The sequence below is a fragment of the Capsicum annuum genome, chromosome 1, assembly GCF_002878395.1.
Source record: "Capsicum annuum cultivar UCD-10X-F1 chromosome 1, UCD10Xv1.1, whole genome shotgun sequence".
NCBI classification, from domain to species: domain Eukaryota; kingdom Viridiplantae; phylum Streptophyta; class Magnoliopsida; order Solanales; family Solanaceae; genus Capsicum; species Capsicum annuum.
Genome location: NC_061111.1, coordinates 245,174,848 through 245,196,152, shown reverse-complemented (window position 1 = coordinate 245,196,152; position 21,305 = coordinate 245,174,848). Strand labels below are relative to the sequence as shown.

The 21,305-nt window shown below is 36.5% G+C and overlaps 1 protein-coding gene across 2 annotated transcripts; it reads right to left on the bottom strand.

The window, feature by feature from the left end:
• Positions 1-17,943: 17,943 nt before the first annotated feature.
• LOC107849640 (histone-lysine N-methyltransferase, H3 lysine-9 specific SUVH4) lies at positions 17,944-21,083 on the bottom strand. Of its 2 annotated transcripts, XR_007048467.1 has the most exons (4): positions 20,818-21,083; positions 19,961-20,120; positions 18,542-18,925; positions 17,944-18,250 (listed from the first exon to the last, which is right to left on the bottom strand). XR_007048467.1 is itself a non-coding variant. In XM_016694197.2 (3 exons), exons 1-3 carry the CDS (start codon positions 20,978-20,980, stop codon positions 18,799-18,801), a joined length of 450 nt encoding a protein of 149 aa, XP_016549683.1. In that variant the 5' UTR covers positions 20,981-21,083; the 3' UTR covers positions 17,944-18,798. The 2 variants fall into 2 exon arrangements, 1 of the variants encoding a protein (XP_016549683.1); XM_016694197.2 differs by having other exon boundaries at positions 17,944-18,925.
• Between the last annotated feature and the right edge of the window lie 222 nt (positions 21,084-21,305).

Genomic DNA, 21,305 nt, shown 5'->3' with positions numbered 1-21,305 from the left:
AATGTTTTGGCATCTTGGTGGACTGATTTGTATCACTGAGAGATAGTGTGAATTTGATAAAATGTTTATAATATGGTTATGGAGGATTAGGTACCATGCTGGTACGAAGATGGATATTGATATTACTTGTTTATGGAGGATCGGGTACTATGGCGGTACGATATATGGACTTAAATTATCCCCTAAAGGTCATGACTAATTGAGCAAAAATAAGTCCTTTAGCATATGTGTTATAACGCTCCAAATCTGGTACCCGAAATGCTACACTGTGCGCATGATCCTGAAGGACCACAAGCTAACCCATGATTGATATTTGTACCTGTACACTGCATAATATAATATGATAGTATGAAAACATACATTGAAAGGCCGTAAGGTTTAATACTTAAAAAAATCTGAATAATAAAACATCTGAGTGGGGCAATAGAATACCCAAAACAAAACTGAAAATATTGTCTGAACATAATAGTCTGGAAAGCCTCTAACTGATTGAACTGTCTGAGTAAGGAGTTTATGGGATATTTCCCCAACTAACTCCAACTAATAAGCTAATTAATGAGATAATAGAGAAATAATCATGTCCTCGAAGGATGAGGAATCACTGTTAATTTTGACTGCTGATATCTGGAATCTACTGATACTCTGGAGCTCGTGTCTCTGAACCTATGGTATAAGACACCATAGCGCAAATGCATCAGTACTTTGAATGTACTGGTATGCATGTGAGGTAGGCTGAATGAATGGGGTTCATATGCATAAACAATACTGGCTAACTGACTAGTATGAACATGAGAATACATACATGCATACATAGTAACTATATCTGAAATCTTGATAACATGAGTATGTTGATGACTAACATAACTAATGACTGACTTCTGATAACTAATAACATGAGTGACTGTATCTGAAAGTCCTGAATCTGATGGAACTAGCTGAGTTCCATACTGTATCTAAGTTAACTGTATCTGAGAGTCCTGAATTCTGAAAAACTATCTGAGTTCTTTTATTAAGACTAATATTGTGACTGTGGGAAGTAGTCATCTAACCGACATGCCCCAAATGACGCATTATAGCTGAATTGGGGTCCAATCTATGCCCTAATTGGAAGGGTGTCAATACCGCGCCACAGGTAAGGACAATGTGTGAGTAACCCTAATATAACAGGTAACTCTAGTGAGAACAGTTGGAACCCTCATATAGCAGGCTAAGCCACCTCATCTACCCTCATATAGTATGCTATGATGTCTCAACCTATGCTGGGTACATAGTTCTGAAATGCAAGGATTGCTTCTAAGAATCACACCCTCATATAACAGGTGAGTTCCCATCCTTAGAATCGCTCGGTGCTAATTTCTACACCCGTCTAGATAAACACTGAACATGATTTAATGAACTGAACATGAGCTGAGTTACTGAATTCCGTTGACTGATGGAATACTACTGATGTCTGACAACTGACTGAATTCACGAGATTATGGAGATTTCCTGAGTCATAATACTGTCTGAAGTCTAAGGATTCATATCTTGACTAAGAGTATCATGAAAACATGACATGGCTCTAGGCACACAGCTAATATTTTGGGTACAAGTACCGCCAATAATACAAAACAAACAAGGAAACACGAAATCACATCCCAAAACAGTCCACAAATCACAACAAATCGTGGACCAAATAGGGGCCTCTCTCGGATTCACTATCTAGAACAAGAAAGAAATGGATACAAGGTGTAAATACACTAAAACAACCATCCAACAATAAGTTTAGCAAAAAAATATGAAGTTCCACAATATTACAATAGCAACAAGAACAAACGAGTTACATTAACAACACAAGAAGCCGAAACTAAAACAAGATACAAGATAGATAGTTAGACAAGTGTTGATGTAGTCTTAACAACCCAAGAGCATATTCCACTCTTTAACCTTTAACACTTCACACAACAAACACCTAACTCTTACAATTGACACAAGAGAGGCGTCCACCACCCAAGCACCAACGTATCAAGAAGAATGCAAAACACAAGAGAATCCACCCTTATGCTATGCCCTAGTTTCGGTTATAGAATATCTCTCTAAGAGGAGTGTTCTTTCTTCAACATTTATAAAAACTACCAACTAAAACCCTACAATGTTTAATTTATATTATATTACAAAATAAAAGACAAAAGACTAAAAGACCCTTTAATGAAAAGGGCTCCAAAAACAGCCCATGGAGTGTGCTTGGGATGGTTTTGGGCCTCCTTCACACTTAGACTTGTGCACTTTTTAGGTGGTCTTCAAAATACTCAAAAAGTGTACATGATCGTGATCGTACTCGTATCGCCCAGGACTCGATAGAAGGAAACTGACAAAGCATGACTTGCTTGAATACATAATAATCACCATAACTCATTTACTGAAGCATTTCATCAAACATATGATAGGCATAAGCTTGTACATACATGGGGATTTCATGACAATATGCTAGTTAGGCACTTTTCCTTCATTTAGGCATTAAATCAAACATATTGTAGGCGTGGTACATGTAAATATCATTGTACAACAATTAAACATCATGGTCACATTCTAATTTCATCATTCAAGGTTTAGTCATAGGTTTGCATGAATCTATATCTATAATAATTAAACTCACATAGAGATTAACACCCAACATAGAGAAAAAATCAATTTCTCATTTATCAACATGAACAAGAACAACCCAGTCATGAAATCATAAAGAAAATTCATAACTTGAAGTTGGAAAAGGGATTCTTGGATTCATGGATGAAAGGATTCCATGAATGAACACTATGAATACTTGGGCTAAGGTTCTTAATGTTCTTGAACTTGAAGAATTGGAAATCCCTTAGTTCTTGAAGATGATTGGATTTTGTTCTTAGAGATTAATGTTTGAGAGAAACCCTAATATTGATTGTGAAGTAATAATTAACCAAATAGATGAAATCGGATATAATTGGGTATATATATAGGTGGGTCGTAAATGACCAAAATACCCTTTTTAAAATGACTTAAAAAACTGAACGGTGGGTGTGACGGTCCATCGCTAGATTGACAGTCTATCGGCCCTGACCGTCGCTTCTAGGAAGAATGGGGTCTCACTATTTTGGCTGCGACAGCTTGGGTGACGGTCCATCGCAAGTTCGACGGTGTGTCAACCTGATCGTCGCACCTTATCCAGAAGGTGGCCTCACTATTTCTCTTGCGACGGCCTGAGTGATGGTCCGTCGCTTTTCCGATAGTCCGTCGGCCTGGGACGTCACTCCTAGGAATAAGGTAGTTCTCACTGCCTTGCTGCGATGGTCATGGGAGACGGTCCGTCGCTAGTCTGATGGTCCGTCAGCCTCACCATTACATCTGGGCGGTTTTACTGCCTTCTGTATTTTGGCCAAAACTTTCTCCTCCGATGTTGGATTTTGACGAAATTGGTATCGTTGGAAACCTAATTCAATTTCCCACGTAAAAAATGTGAAAATCTAAAAAAATACCATGTGTACAAAAGTGGATTTATCTTTTAAAGAAAATTTCTAACATTCTTGAGATGATTTCAAGCTAGAAAAAAGTATGGGTATTACATGTGTACAAATTAGTATTGATTTTGAATGGTTATGGGGTTTAATAAGATGATAATGAACTAATGGTTTCCTAATTGTGAGGTTGAAAAGGACATAATTGTTACTTATGGTATTATTGTTGATTTCATGGTTGTTTACGTGATGGTTGATACTCTTGATGGTAACGTGGCTTGTTTGTAAAGCATTTTTTGCCCATCATTGATATATTTGATGATTTATTAAACACTTTTTATGTTTTGATATATGTCTACTTGTTATTCGATTTATATTGTATACATGTGAAATTGAGGCCTATGATACGACCCCATCTCGAACGTTTTATAAATGATCTTGATCCAGGGTGAGCACTCTATCTCCAGGCTACCACGGATCATGCTAGTAGTTCTTGTCCATCTTTTGGGCCATAAGACATTATTTATTTTTCTTTATTTTAGATATGATTTTTGTTTAGAAGTTGTTATACGATGACTTTCAGGTCATCAGAATTTTAATAGGCAGTTTGTTTGATTTTTGCATGAATAATGATTTGACTGGGAGTTATTACCGTTAAGTTGGTTTTTATGATAATCTCGTCTTTATGTTGACTAAATGATTGGGTAATGGTTTATGTTAGATGATTCTCCCACGAAAAGATTAGTGTGGGTGTCACTCATGGTCATTTGGGTCATGACAAAGTTGGTATCAAATCCCTAGGTTCGTTGATCTTATCGTACAAAGACATGTCTAGTAGAGTCTTGTAGAACGATACGAAGATGTCTGTACTTTTCTTTAAGAGGCTAGAGGACTCTAGGAAAATTCAAATTGTTCTTTCTTTCATTCTATTACTTGATTTTAATTAATATCTGGCAATCAAATTGATATATGACTTCTTTCATTTTTATTTTTGCAGATAGTGAGAACACAAACAAATGAAGCAAGAATTGAGGTGCCAAAACCGACTGTTTGGGATGCAGTTTGGGGTAAAGAATAGGTGAGAAGAGGACGAGGTAGAGAAAGGATAGCAGCGCCCACCAGAGGCAGAGCTCGTGCCATAGAGACCAGCTAGGGAGAGGTTAGTATTTCCCACCTCTCTCACATGAGGATATGTGTAATGCCCCATACATTAATTGCTCAAATAATTCATAAAAAATGAACTTTAAGACCCCTATATCAATGGTAAACCATGTCTAGTTGGGATGGTGAGTGTTGGGGGTGCTTTTAGACTTTGGAAAGGGATTGATGTCGCAAAGAGAATGCTCCGCAAAGGTTCCGCATCGCGGAGACATCACAAAGCTCCACTGGAATGGGTTTTCCTTGGACTTGCACTGCAAACCTTAAGGTTTACTTTGGTCTGGTACTGCAAACCTTGTGGTTTACTTTGGCCTTGCATCACAAAGCCAAAGCCAAGCATCAAAAGGTTCTCCGTTTTGATTTAATTTAAGGGAACTGAGATCTTTTCACACCCTATAACTATCCTTAATCCCTTATGAATGAAATTTAGCTCTTTAAACATGTCTTATCACTCACAAAATCCCCAAATCATCTTTACATAAGCAAGAGAGGAGAAAACACCTAGGATTTGAAGATTTTAATCTCCAAGAGTCAAATTTCTCTATGTTCTCTTCGATTTCAAGGTATGTGGGACTATCCTAAATCTCATGGGTGTAAGTTTAATATTTTTAACAATTTATAAAGATATATAATTACGCATATGTAATGGATTTTGGAAATCGTTTGAAAAGCATGCATCATAAATCCATGTTCAATGAAATTATGAAATTTCTAGGGAGGTTTCTCATAAACTTGAATTATAATCATGTGCATATATGATATGAGTTTTGAAAAGTGATTTATGAGTATGATTTTTGAAATTTCCCCCTCCCATGATGAAATTTATGGTCTTAACATGTCATGGATTATGAAACAGGTTTGAAGGCCTGAATTATAAGGCCTTTTTTATCATGAGATTTACGTATAACTAATGTTGGGGTTGTTTTATGAATAAGGATAATTCTTGAGTTTTAAGTGCCTCTTAACATATTATGCATAGTTGTTTTACATGTTTTTCAAAGAGGTGATTATTATTCTAAATGTTATTGTTTCATAACGAAGAATTGCATGTGTTTTATGTAAGAATTGACCACCACATATTAAAGTATTGAAAAGAGAGTATTTTGCATAATTTTATATGATATTTGATACAAGAACTCTCTCAAGTGATGTTTAAATCTTTTGGGTGGTCATTAACATTCTTTTGAATAAAAAGTGCTATGGATATAATGTGGTATGATATGAACGACTTGCAAGTCTGGGTATGACGATACCCTGTTATGATATTCCCTTCACATAATAAGAAATTAAATGTTTTATAAGCATAAAGTATGATTTTAAGAAGGTTAAAAATGGTCTTAAAAGAGAGATAGATGGTTACCCGAAGAAGGTGCGAGTTCAGATAACTCTTTCCACGAAACCGTGTTTTTCCAATGCATGATTATGATATGATATCCTATATGGGAGGATAATTGGGATATCTCACTTAGGGGGTTCCTACGGTATACTCACATGGTGGGTGCACCAGCTTATAAAACTTCAATCCTTGCGGTAAACTCGGATAGGGGGATTGATCGCCAAGTCAAGGGTGGACCCATATAGCCCGTGGATATTTAGAATTGTAGGGTGTACCATCTAGCTCAGAACTAAAGCAAAGAGTTGATCAATATTTTACAATCAGGAATTGAAGCTTTTTACATTATGCCCATGTGTTTTTGTATATATATTATGATAAATTATTTTCACAATGCTCTCAATTATTTTTATATGAAATGTATATTGTTTTTGTCTAGTTTTACATACTAATACTCTCCAACTACTGACCCCCTCCCTCCCCCTCCATATTTCAGGTTATGCAGTATAGTCCCATGGTCTATCACATTAGTAGAACATTTGCGATATAACAGAATTGGTGAGCCATCCATCTTTCAAAAGGCATTTACACATATGTTTGAGTACTTCTAGTTTATGGTCCAGCTGGGTGCCTTATCCCAGCCTAGACAGTTAGTATTTAGAAAAGGCTTCGTGGACGAGTTTTGGTTATTGTATATTGTCATAACATTATTGACATAATTTGATTTTCAAATTCCCTTAGTTTCATTATATCTTTCTCACTTTGATTTTTGTATGAATTATGCTTATGATGGTATGCTAAAGAGTCTCCCAAACCTTCGTGGTTTGGGATACCCATCAAAGCTAGGACCTCAGCTCGGGTTGTGACAAGCTTGGTATCATATTAAAGTTCATGGTCCCAAGGTGTCTACGAAGCCATGTCGAGTAGAGTCTTTTTAATAGGTGTATAGTGTGCCACGCTTCTTAGGAGGAAGCTACGAGTCATCTAGGAGATATTTCCAATTCTTTCATCCTCTAGATCGTGCTATTGTGATGTCCATATTGAATTTATCCAAATTACTTCTTTACTTTTATTATTAGCTATGTCTCATTGTTGAGGCGATTCAAGTGCAAAATCTTAGAGTCTAAATGATATGCTCCTTTCTAATTGAGTCATAAAAGGTTATGAAATTGCACAAGGACTTGAGAGGAGTCCGTTTGTGCTTCAAAATGTGTTGATTTGATCTTACACCCCTATCTACATCAATCATATATTTGAGCTTGAGGTATGAAGTGTATTCCTTTCAAAATCCTTCTTGCAGATGTCATGATTAAGGGTAATGATACATGTCAGAATGTTGGAACAGTATTTCCACCCAAGTAGTAGTATGTGATAAGGTGTCATAACCTATGAGCAGTACAATCGTTCCAAAGTTAGTGCTATGAAACCATAAGTTTAGAGGTTATAAGTGGGGGTAACTCTTGAGTGAAGAAGGTAGATGTAGTTGTGTGACCTTTAAGTGGAAGGTGGTGTACCCCTTCATAGTGATTAGCTATGATTATAGCAAGGTTAGTAGATCGTGTGGTAGCCGTGGAGGAAGTGATTAGCTATGATTATTATTTATTTAAATAGAGAAGGAGCCCAGAATGGATAGTTATGGTGGTTGTAGAAATCATTTATAGGTTGTGAATGGAAAAGGGTAGATTAACGAATAAGTTGTAAGTAAAGTCTCACAAGTGTTTATAGGGTCTTAAAGGTAGTTGGGATGTATGTATAGAAATATACTATGAGAAAGTATAATATGCTAATAAGATCGTAATGGGTTATATTATACGATTAATATCGACTATCCTTATTATGTGACTTGACACCCTTGATTGTCTTTTCTCTAGCAGTTGTAAGATAGTACTGTATGTGAGAAGGTGTGTGGTAGATTATAAGGTGTGGTAGTAATGTCGTGGAGAGAATGAACTTGTGGGCCGTAGTTAGATGAAATGAGGAATTTGAGTTGATTTCCCCATTTGATGGACTAGTATAGTATGTGGCATGCTTCATCAATGGTACGTGATTAATGCTAGACTATAGGTTTGGAAATTGTGGTGGTAATAATAGTAGCTAATACTAATGATGCATGTTTTATGGGAACGAATTAATAGGCTTGATGTGATGTCTGAAATAGCCTAGGTTGGCAACTTGTGGAAAAAAGTGGATAATTGTGATATATATACATGAGGACTAGTGTTAAAATCATTAATTGTGGCTGAGTCATTAAGTGGATAAGAGTGTTAAGTATATAAGAATAAGTCGAACCTCAGGTAGCATGTGATTAAATAAGGTTTTATGTGTAAAAGTGTCATGTTTACCTAGTTCATGTTCTTAAATTTCTTAGTATGGAGAAGCCAAGAGAGCTATTGGTCCTTTTTAGAGCTGAATGGGGGGAAATATAGATAGATGATGTGAGTTCTTGGTCTAGTTTTAAAAACTTTGTTAAGTTTTAAGGGTATGCGATTAGAGGTTTAATGCTAGTATGTTAAGTAGTGGAGAATGGATTGTTATGTTATAAGGAGTGTGGATGTATATGCTCATAAGAGTGTGAGTTGTAGGGTGATGGCTATAGAGGATAGCTAAAGTTAAGAGTATCATCCCCGGAAAGCAATGCCTTCAAAGTATAGTTTATCAGATACCCTTTTTGTGTTGAGAGTTCTGGCTATTGATTTTATGTGAGGTTATGTCCTTAAGTCTAGGATTATGAATTTGATCAAAGGGGGAGATGATAGACTAAGGTAGGTCTTGAATTGTCCCGACCCAACTTTTCAGGTCATGATGGCGCCTACCATAACCCACCAGTAGGCAAGCCAATTTGTAGTCCGGAATGGCTAGTAACGGACTACTCAATAACATAGGAAAATAATGCAGAATATATGAGATAAAGATCAATAAATAGATGAATCCCAAAACCTAGTGGTATCAGTACAAGAGTTTCTAAACATAATAAGAGTATAAAAGTGATATATCAAGGAGAAATACACTGATTCAACTTACCTCTGAATACAACTTAGAGGCTAGTCTAATACATAGGAAAGAGATAAGTAATACTCCGAACAGAGCTCACTAAGTCTCCAAATCAAGGCTACTCCACACGATGCACACATCAACAGCGATAACCCGTACTATGATCTGCAGGATGCAGAGGTATAGTATGAGTACGAAACAAATGGTACTTAGTAGGCAACTGCCAACTGAGCTTCAAAGATAAAGTAGATATATACAACATATAAAAAGAATGGAAACTACAACCAATAGTCCATAAATCATGTAATAAGTCAATTAGAATAACAAGGAACAACTATCCTATTCATGTCCAAGTGTCTAACCTAATAAGACTAAGGAAGTATCAAGGTGAACTATCCTATTACAGCTGCATTCAATATATGCCAATGCTATACCATATATCCCAGGTCAATATACAAATAAAGAGCGAAAGAAATATATAATGTAATATACATGGCGAAGGAACGACTATACAATATGAACAACGAAGGAAGGGATATCCGATAGTATCATGGCTTCATATAGCTAGATATATATAAAATATATATAAATAGGAATTCATCTCAAACCTAACCTAGATCATCATGTTCTCATTTTAAGACCTTATTATAATACTATCAGGGTTCAATACCAACATACTCAGGAATTCTAATCCATATAGCTAGACATAGAATAATCGTACATAGTAATGCAATCATAAGACAGCAAAGGACGAAGACATACCTCAATCCCAATACTGGATCAATGACCAATCTGTCATAGGCTAGCCATATAATGATCATAACAATGATAATAAAATATCAATAACATCATAAATAACTGGCTACTCTGGATAACAAAATTCCCAGCCAAGCCTATGTGTACCCCCACCGCCCCAGACTCGAAAGGTTAAATCAACATACAACAACATAAGGCATATTCTTCACCCATATCTATGCAACCATCCCATATCGGCTGATAGACATAGGTGCATACTAGTGATAGGCGATGCGCATGCAGGAATGAATGTAAAGTATATCATCAATATCACAACTCATAATGACTGTCCTCATCAAGACCATCATCATCGTAATCAACCTCCGGCATTTCCGGGAATCAATATCATCTCAATAGTATTCTCCGAAATCAAACCGTGTATCAATATCATCACAATATCCTCCATATTTGCCGAGTATCAATATCATAACAATATTCTCCGGCCTTGCCGGGTATCAATATCATCTCAATAGTATTCTCCGGACTGGAACCAGGTATCAATATCATCATAATATCCTCCGATCTTGTTGGGTATCAATATCATCTCAATAGTATTCTCCAAACTCAAACCGGGTATCAGTATCATCATAATATCCTTCGGTTTTGTCAGGTATTAATATGTTATCACAATATCCTCCGGCCTTACCGGGTATCAATGTATCATCATAACTATCGACACATAAATATAGGCATATAATAGGTGCACAAACACAAGCCGATATACTCATAACCGTAAAGATATCTATCTTATCAATACATCCCAACTACTCGTTATTAGCTAACCAACAATTATTATTATTAAACCACTAGTTCTCTAGTCATCACATGACCTCTAGTTATTAGCCTAAACATTATCCTTCACATAATCCTTATTCACGGGATAACAAATAACCATTATTCATTTAATAGACAAAACCTAACATCTAGTCTAGGTTCATCATTAGACCTAAACCGTCATTTATCCACCATTCATTATTATCAACTATTCATCCTATTTTTGTTAATCATTACTAGAAAGCACATTACTACTTGTCGCCTAACCATCTTTTATTAATTGACATCATTCATTAACTAACCATCGTTAGCTACTATGTTCTAACTAAGAAAGATTCATTAACTAATACATTAGTTTCCTAGCCATCAAGTGCAATTGTCAGCTAATAGACAACTAGTTACCACATAGCTTAACCATCTAACTAGAAGAACAACCATAAGATTACATTTTAGTTATAATTACATTATTTATAATGGTAAATAATCATGAACCTACCAAACCTATGCATGCCATCACCAGTATTCAATCAATGGAATAATAAGCATCATACCACATCTTCCTCTGTCCCATATCGGAGAGATTTGTATACAAACATATACATATTCTTGTTCATGAATCGCAATCACATCATTCATAATGATAAACACTTCTTGGATATTTAATTATTACCATAACACTATACTTGGCCCATTAATTTATCCGGAATAATCACAACATCATAATCAAGGCCTTAGGCTCATATATATTTCCGGAACTCATATCAATAATCATATGTATAAGCCATAGCATACCTCTAATCATCTCGCATATAGGAGGCATAGTATCAATAAATATGTTATCATCTATCACACAAAAGGCATCTCACTTCTAGGAGGCATAATATAGATAGACGTATAATTGTCTATAAAATATCATATATCGATAGGTCATACGTCAAGACAACGAGGAATATCGCTTCTCTAGGCTAATTTACATATCTAAAAGGACCATCATCTCTATAGGTCCAACAATCATAACTAAAGGAAATGGCATCTCTATAGGCCAAATATCAAGTCTAAGTGGAAATAGCATCTCTATAGGCCAATCATCAAGTCTAAGAGGAAATAGCATCTCTCTAGGCCAATCATCAAGTCTAAGAGGAAATAGCATCTCTATAGACTAATCATCAAGTCTAAGAGGAAATAGTATCTCTATAGGTTAATCATCAAGTCTAAGAGAAAATAGCATCTCTATAGGCCACATAATGTATCTAGGAGGAATATCATCTATAAATGCCCAATATCACTTCCACAAATAGTATCATAACCATAACTCAAAAGCCACAATCTTGAAACATCAATACAAATTACCAAGTTATGAAGTAACCTTATTCTAAGGTTTACTAGCCTCATCTATGTCTAACATCCACAACTAAGTCCACAAGACTTAACATAAGCTTAGGCCTAAGTGGGCCGAATGATCTCACTTCTAATCCATAATTCCCACAATTAGGCATACTATGCCCCAAACTAGGCTAAGGTATCTAGTTCATATTCTAGGTGTCAAGCAAGCCATATTAAAGCGTAAGATAGTAACTTCGACAAGAAACAAGAATACTCAAGTCAACTCTACCAAACTTATGGTTCCAAAACTATCACACTAGCCCAATAAGGCTAAATATACAAATCATGCTTCAAATGCTAAAACAATATTCCAAGAATAGCATTATATCATATTCATGCTACAAATTTACCCAAACTAGGGAGAAGGCAATAAGATTCTACAAGGGTATTAAGTAATTCAACCTACGGGTCAAAACCCCCATCTAATCCCCAAACCTATATGTATATTCAATATTAAGTCATTATATCCAATATCAATCTTAACATTCACATTCACACGCAATATATATCACACATCATCCATGAAAAAGAGTAGACAGAAGCCTACCTCAAGGCTAAACCGCAAAATCACACTTCAAGCACCACATGCTCGTCTTCACTTCACAATACCCAAAATGCCATCGCACTATCGAAAACATAATCTACTCATCAATACGAGTCTAACGATACCCACACTAAACTATTGTGTTTTGGGTCCAAAAACAACACAAAAAACCTCAAGTGGGTCCCACATATGGAAATCGTATTTTCAAGGTCAACCCAGTGCTCATACGTCACCAAGGAATCATAAACCTCAATTAATGGGTGAAAAAAAAACCAAATTTAGGCCGAAATCAAGCCCTAAGCTAAATTGGGATTTTGGGTCAAGAACTAAGAAATTCACCAATAAAGTGATAAAATCTTACCTTAATCCGGATGATAATCATGTTAACAGATGTTTACCAAGCTCCCCAGACACCCACAAGACTTAATTATGAGTTATCATACCCATTTAGGATTTTAGGCTCTAAAAAATGAGTCAAAATGGTGAAAAACGCGGCCTATAGAGTGCTTAAATACCCCTACCAGCTTTGGTGATGCCGCAGTCGCTGTCTGGGCCACCAGCAAAGTCAAAAACATATTTTTGACCCTCGAAACTCATTCAGAATCCAAAATATATGATTCAGTAGTGAAATTTGAGTATAAACCACATTTCAAATTCATTGGAATTATCAAAACTTTTATCTGAGATCGTTTTGGTAAAAAGTAGGGCCCACATTTATAGTTTTGATTTTCATAAATTTTGCTCAATTGCCCGAAATAAGTTTGGGAGCCTTGGGACCCGAACCAAAGGTCTCCCTAGACTAGAATAGATATTTCAGATCTATTGGCGCAGTCAGAATTTTCATCCGAGATCATTTCACTGAAGTTTTCACTCGGTGGCTATTTGGAACCAGTGAAGACTTCAAAACAAGAATTGACTCTAAAAATCAAACAAACTGTCCGGTAACCAAACCATTGTGTAAAAACCCAAGATCCCATACTGAGATGTCACACGGTTCTTATGACCCCAAAGGACCACAAGTTAACCCTTAACTGATTCAATACATCTATACATATACATACTTAAACTGAAAACTAAATACTAATACATCAATATCCATCTGAAAAGCCTCTAAACTATCTGAACTGTGGAGTTGATGGGACATGTCCCCAACTAACTCCGTCAACTGAGAATAAATAAAATCTAATGCAGTAATTAGTAAACTGAGATTCGTCCTCGAAAGAAGAGGACTCACTTCTACTACTACTAACTGGAACTGAACTGCTGAGGACACTCTGGATCCTGTTCCTCAAAACCTATGGTGCCAAATAAAATACCATAGCGCAAATGCGTCAGTACAGGAATGTACTAAGTATGTAGACGAGGTAAGGCCAAATGCAAGGGCTCATGCGTGCACAATATCTAAACTGAACAGTCATAAAAATGTCGCACGAGAACACATACATAAATGCACAGACCATAATCACAATCATCACAACTCTAGATACGGAAACTTGGATACCACTTTACCGCAGACTAAACTCACTACTGACACTGAGATACTGAATCACCGATTCATCTGATACTGATAACTGAGGATTTGGATATACTTATATCAAGGACTGAATTCTGAGCTTTACTACTTTCGACTGAAAGGATTTGAGATCAACCTCTCTAACGGATGATTTCAGAAACTATTATCAATTATAAGAAATATAAATATATCTGAATCTAACAACAAGGGTACTCAATAGAATTTGAGACTGTGAATCAAGCTTGTCTGGCGGCATATCTCTTAATATGGAATCAAATAACTGTATATGAGACCAAGCCTATCTAATGGGATGGTCCGTGAATCAATGGAACTATCTGAGTTCCTCATAATGATAGATGACTGTATCTGACAGTCCTGATTATTGAAGATTGATACTGAAACTGAAACTGAAACTGTGGGAAGTAGTTACTTAACCGACATGCCCCGACCTACCATAGGTGAGGTTCAACTTATAACCCCAGTTGGAAGGGTGTCAATTCCATGCCATGGGTAAAGACCTCTCTCTGGTCAATCCTATCTGACGGATGACCCTTACCAGGCAGTTGACCTAAGGCAATATAACAGTCAAATACTCTCTCTGGAGGTGACAGCCTTTTCCTAATGGTGATTCCTATATCTTGCGCTGGCTACACAGTTCTGGAGGTCAGGGATTGCTACTAACAACTCCGGCCTCTCTCGCTGACGGGAGGAGCCGCCATCCCTTCCCTTGCTCGGTGCTAGTTTCTACTCCCAACTGAAAGACTCTGAGCTGAATTTGATACAGATCATGTTTCTCAAAATATCTAACTGAGTTACGCTGAGATCACTTGGTTCTATATCTGATAGAATGCTATTAGATCACGGTATATGACTGATAATATAGAGCTTGAATAGATTATTCAAATCGCTTCTGAGATTAGAATTGAACACTTTAGTACTATTAGATCTGACCCAATTTCAGGACTGAAGCTAGATTACTAGCGATACGAAGATTACAAAGATAACTGAGATTACTGAGCTTTCTTAAGTTTTGCAATTGTCTGAAGATATAGAATTCTTTAGTTCACTGAGTTCTGAGAATCATGGCTCGACTGGAATTATCGTGAAACTGACACGGGCTCTAGACTGCAGCTAAATTGTCTGGTATAAAGATCCCCAGGACTCGATAACATAGAATAAAACATAATCATTCCTCCATCATCACAACCATTCATTCATTATCATCATCACAATCATTCATTCATCATCACAGCCATACATTCATCATCATTATCATTAAAGCATCTCTTCAAGTATTTAGGAATCATATCATATGTGCATCCTCACAATCACTAAGACAATGCGTCGAGCATTTAGGGATCATAAACATATAATAGCGTAGGGGAAACATGCTACTAGATCATACTCTATTCAACAAGGTCTTTCCTCAAGTACTTCAAACCAAAACCAATCTTGACATGTATTTGGACATCATATGATTTGGGGAAAACTTCATACTGTCACGTCACAACTTACTTGCTAACTACTTGGCACGTATTAAGAACTTAGCATATATCAAAGAGCACATAATTGTGGAAATTTACTACCATCATATCTCCACTAGCTCACTAAGGTCCTTCAACAATCACTAGACATGCACGAGTTCATACTTATTTGGGGATTTCCCACTATCATGGAATAATTCGTTTACTTGGATATTTTATCAAACACTAGGCATGCATAAACTAACTCACAATTTGAGGTTTCATCTTTAACATACTACAATGGCCCTTATGCTTCACCTAAGCTCTTTATCAAACCTATGGGGGACATGTTTCGCTTATTCAACCATTTCTACAACCAAATACTATGAACACATCACATAAATTCCACATACTAGGGTCAAAGCTCATAAATCGTGTACACAAATATGAATCAAAACTCAACCTCACAAGGAACATCAATTTCAACTCATATACATCATGGAATCTCATAAACATAAAAATCTTAAAGTTTTAAAAAGGGTTCTTGAGCTTCTTGGATGAAAGGGACCCAAGAATCAACATCTACATACTTTGGGGAAACTCTTTTCTTGAAGGCCTTTGGAGATATTCTTGATTTCTCTCGATCTTTCTTGATTTTTGCTTGAAGAAGAGTGGGGAGGATTTTTTATTTTGGAAACCCTAGTTTTGGAGTGGGAAGAGAGAAATGAGGCTGAGATCCCTTAACCGGGTATTTATAGAGGCTAGGGGAAAGGAGAAAAGACCAAATGCCCTTGAAATTAAGCTGAAAAATTCTGATTTTACATGCTGGCGCGACACGCCATAATCACGCCAGTTCACTGGAAAATGGACAATTGGGAAATTGCAGGACGACGCAACGCAGTGGGGATCACTTTGCCAACTTGGTTGCGAACTGGAACTTCACCGCGATGCGGAGGAATCGCGGAGGTCCACTAGAATTTGACGGTTTCCATTTTCGCTGGCTCCGTGACGCGCCAGAAGGCCAGGTGACACACTATCTCACTAAAATGGCTCTAACTCTTCACCCGAGTGTCCGATTTGGGCGAATTTGGTATCGATGGAAAGCTTATTCAATGCTCTACATGACAAAAAATAGAAATTAGGAAAATTCCAGATGATTCAAAATATTTCATACTTGAGAAGATATTTCTGAAACTTTTGGACTCGAATTTTCACTTTACTGATTATGCTCTAAGGCTCCAACTAGAAGAGGACTTCGCGGGGTATTACACATCGGCTCCAACAAGTCATAAATGACTTGGGGCAGTTATGGAGAAGCTCAAACTGTGAAGATAAGCATGAATATGGAAGATAACCTGAAGGGTCATTACAACATCCACTACTAAAAAAACTTTCATCCCCAAAAGTCAACTGATAGAAAGAATCTCAAAAGCTCGAAAGGATGAGGTACTGGGCTCACATACTCCAAGAAATACTTCCCAAGTAGCCTCAATGGAGAGAAAACACTTCTAAAGGATTTTGCCATAGGTATCCCTTTTTCAACCAACACTCTCATTCTACTTCCAAAATAACCAACTCAACTTAACTGCTAACTAGCCTTCTGCTGAACTAGAAAGGCTGATGCACGCACATCTGAATCACATCATGATGATACCATCTCTATATCCATATAAATTAACAAAAGCTCATCCAAGCCAAAAGAAAATCAAGACATAAGTCATAAAACCAACTCCAAACCTAAAAATAACATTCTTTAACCATTTTACACATTCTATCAACTCCAAACTAGGAGGAAAATCACCTAAGTCTCATCCACTCCATCTCATCATGGAGCAATCAAAGAACTAAAGCTAATCTGCTAAAAGTCCATAAGGAAAACATGAAAATAAGCTCATAAGGCATTATCTGGGCATACAAATAGAGATAATCAAGGAATGCAATCCATGCCAATTGTCATGACCCACACTACAAGAAAAATAGCCTATAAGAAAGAAAAATCTGGTCCCAAAAAGTCCAAATCTCATCCCAATTGGTCTTTTTGGATGGAAAAAACTGATCATGTCCCGTCCTAACAGGCTCCGCCGTTAAAGCTCAGTAGCGACGACGCAACAAAGCCAGTCCTTAAAAACCTTTTGTGATGGCCAATAATTCGGTCGTAGTTATCCTTTTGCGACGATATATCTTGTCCCAAACAACTAACTACCTGGTCGTAATTATCCTTTTGCGATGATATATCTCTTCCCAAATAGACTAACTACCTAGTCATAATTATCTTTTTGCGATTGTATATCTTGTCCCAAATAGACTAACTACCTGATCATAATTATCTTTTAGCGACGAAATATATCATCCAAAATAGACTAACTACTTGGTCATTATTATCTTTTAGCGACGATATATCTCGTCTCAAATAGACTAACTACCTGGTCCCAAATTATCTTTTAGGGACAAGAAATAATTGGTCCTAAATTATTCTTTAGCAACGAGAAATACAAGAAATACACTCAATAGAGAAGGGACAATTGGTCTCTAAAATTACCATTATTTGCTTTCATATATACATAAAAACACCATATATATACACACACATTAGTCATGTCATTGTTTACACAAATACTTCATGGAAAAAATAAAATTGGCATTCTCTATTAACTAATACTATTAATATAGATGTCTTGTTGGCTTTATCCGACTACCTAGGCCCTATGATTAATAAACCTCGAAACATTTCCCACAGAGATAGCATCAATGCAATACTCTGGCCCTCCATCAGACGTCATCTCAACATCCTTCGGCCAGTTTCCCGACAGAAACCTCACCCAGCCGTCTCTGTAGAACAACAAAATAAAATAAAGTGGATAAGAAAACAAAACAAAGAAACCAAAGCCCAAATGGGAGAATAGCGCTATTGTCATGATGCCTGATCTCTGGGAAAACTGCAACAGCCAAAACTATCAGAGAGTGCAAAAGTTGGATAATTTGTACACAGCTAAATCTTATATCAAGTCCAGGAGAAAATAGTAGTTTTGGAGGCGCCATTCGGCTAAACCTAGAAGACCTGTATATGACATAAGAGAACAAGAAATGGAAATTTGGGCGATAAAATAACAGGATACTTGCCTCCCTCCCATCAAGCCCTTTCATTATTTGCAAGCAGTCAATGTCAAAAACATAGTTGTTATCTGCTGCAGGGTCAATCTGATCTGTCCTCTTCAAAAGACCAATGTATTCATATATGGTTGCTCCATAAGGAATATAATCCCATGATCTCACACCCCATCCCTTGTTTGGAGTACGAAAAAACTGCCCGTTGATATAGAAACAACCTCAGAAATGAATATGCAACACTCATATGAATAGAAGAATCTGAAATCTGGCTAATGAACAAGTGAAAGAACCACAAGCCGATATCTCAATCCTTTCTGAGAAGTGTGGTTGACATAGGCAGGTCCGCACCCACAATTTGGACCACACTCAAAAACACCAGCCTTTGGCTCGATGAGTCTACAAAGAAAAATATACCGAAAATAAAAGGCATGTTGAAGGAATTCTACTGCAAACAGAATATTAATAAGGTCTCGACTTTGCTGTCGAGTACCAAACAAAGCTCAATTAGCAGTTGTCAAAAATTAAACAGGGAACTAACGAGCAAGAAATTGCATTATGCTATCTCATATAACTACAGTGAAATGATGAGCAAGAAATTGTCTATGCCATAACTTATAAGACAAACCAAACAGGTATCAGATAAGGAAAATTCATATAAAAGGGATCTTGAAATATTCTTTGTTCTATTCGTCAGAATTACTTACTAACGGGTACCATAAAATACCTTTAAAATAAGTCCGGAAACTTAAACATTTTTGTTTCTCTAAACAAGAAATTATCAATTAAGTCTAGAGTAAAATGAACTACTTCTTGTTTAGTGACACGACTTTCAAGATAACACCCACTGGCAACAAGGCCATAAAGATTTTTGGTGCCTGCACTACCTGCAAACTGAGGCTTCCACAAAGCAGTTAACATGTTTTGCACCTAGCTTCAGGGCTTACAGAACCATAATAATGTAAGGCCCGAGAAAATATAAAGCAATATGAAAGAACAGTGAGGTATAAAAAACTCCCACTAGTCTATTTCCTAAAACAAATACACTGATAAAACCACCTTCCTCATTTTTCTCAATTAGTCAGCAGAGGACTTTCAAGAGAGGAAAAGGAGCAGTTAAATGAGGCACCCTTGTCAAATCCCCTAGAAATCCCAAGAGATCTAAAAATATCTATTTCCTATTAAAATTAAAAAAACACAGAAAGCAGAGAAGGAGCACTATTATATGTAAAAGGGATGATCAAAGTGCAAAGATCCAAACAATAAAATAAGTAGCATGTAGACCTAGACAATCATGCCTCTACAGTAGGCAATCTCTGCGCAAGTAAGCATGTAGGATTAAAAGTGGAGGTGGATGTTAGTAACCGAGGTAAACGAAAATCATCTGTAACTTAAACTTACATCTCCGACAAATGAATGAAACACTGTACTCACCTACCACCATCTTTATGAACATAGGGAAAATCAGAACCATTGAGTTTAGCACAAGAACAAATTCTTGGATTAAGACAAGAACCACGACAGTTGCATCCTGTGGGAGCTGATGGGATATTTATTCCTTTAGCGTATATAATACCCCTGGTATAAGTGAAACCTGAATGTTGTGTAAAGATTTAACATCAAAAAGATAGGCACAAATGGGTATGAGCTACTAGCAAGATGATTACAGGCGCAAAATTTTTTACATATCCATTAGCCCCATCCCTTAAGAAATCATATGCTAAACATTCACATGACACTGACTTGTGAATGAACATTATAATCAATGGAAGCAAAAAATCAGAGCACCAAAACACATTCAAATTAAAGTGAACTATAAACCCTAGAAGAAACTTGTAAACACTACGGCATTAAAAATGCAATTCCCTAACAAAAGAATTACACAAAGCCTCAGCGCCCAACAACTCCAATTAAACTCTACAATCGTGAAAATCCAGCTAGTACTAATTGTAGACTGTTCTTATGAATCTTCAACATCTAATTCCTCTCTATTTTGACTCCGTTTTACAACTTCAAAGCGCAATACTACTAATCCAAATCGAAGTGAACTATGAACCCTAGAAGAAACTAGTAAATCCTACGGCACTAGCAATGCAATTCCTTTGGAAAAAAAATAACACAGCCAATAATTACAACCTCAATAATAGATTTCGACGAGCAATGACTCCGATTAAACTCTACAATCGTGAAATGACTATGCTTATGAATCTTTAATATCTAATTTCGCTCTATTTTGACTCTGTTCTACAAATTTATAGCGCAATACTACTAAAACCAAAACTAAATCATACCTCGGATTCGCGATAGATCAGATAAACCAGGGCAAATTATTAGCTGCAATAACCCATAAAATTGAAGAAGCAATTGGAAAATCGGTGCAAAATTGGTGTGTATAGTATATGATTTGCGACCAGGCGCTGTATTTTCTTTGAGGATTGAAGGCGACGATATCATGTACTACAGTACTCGTATATCTATAGAGAGGCGGCTTTGCAAAAGCACGAGCTCTTTTTTTTTGGGCGAGGGAAGGTGGGTTCCGGTAATGTTAAAAGTAAAAAGAATTGACGCGTAAATAAGTTTTATTGAAATTAAATATTTTATTTTGGTGTTTTTTTCCCTCTCAAAGCTCCCAATTAACATTTGGGACCAGCTGAAAAAAATTAGGGACCTAATCTTTTACTTTCGCATTAACATATAAAATTAAGGATCGTAATTTAATCTCGACCTAATAAGTATACTTTTGAAGACCAAATTATTGACTCATCCCTGAAAGTTGGTC

Coding starts and splice junctions, on each gene's coding strand:
- LOC107849640 (XM_016694197.2), bottom strand. CDS start 20,980: ATGATATCGTCGCCTTCAATCCTCAAAGAAAATACAGCGCCTGGTCGC. Junction 20,121..20,817: donor TGATCTATCGCGAATCCGAG/GTATGATTTAGT, acceptor CACAACATTCAG/GTTTCACTTATACCAGGGGT. Junction 18,926..19,960: donor GTTCATAAAGATGGTGGTAG/GTGAGTACAGTG, acceptor TTTTCTTTGTAG/ACTCATCGAGCCAAAGGCTG.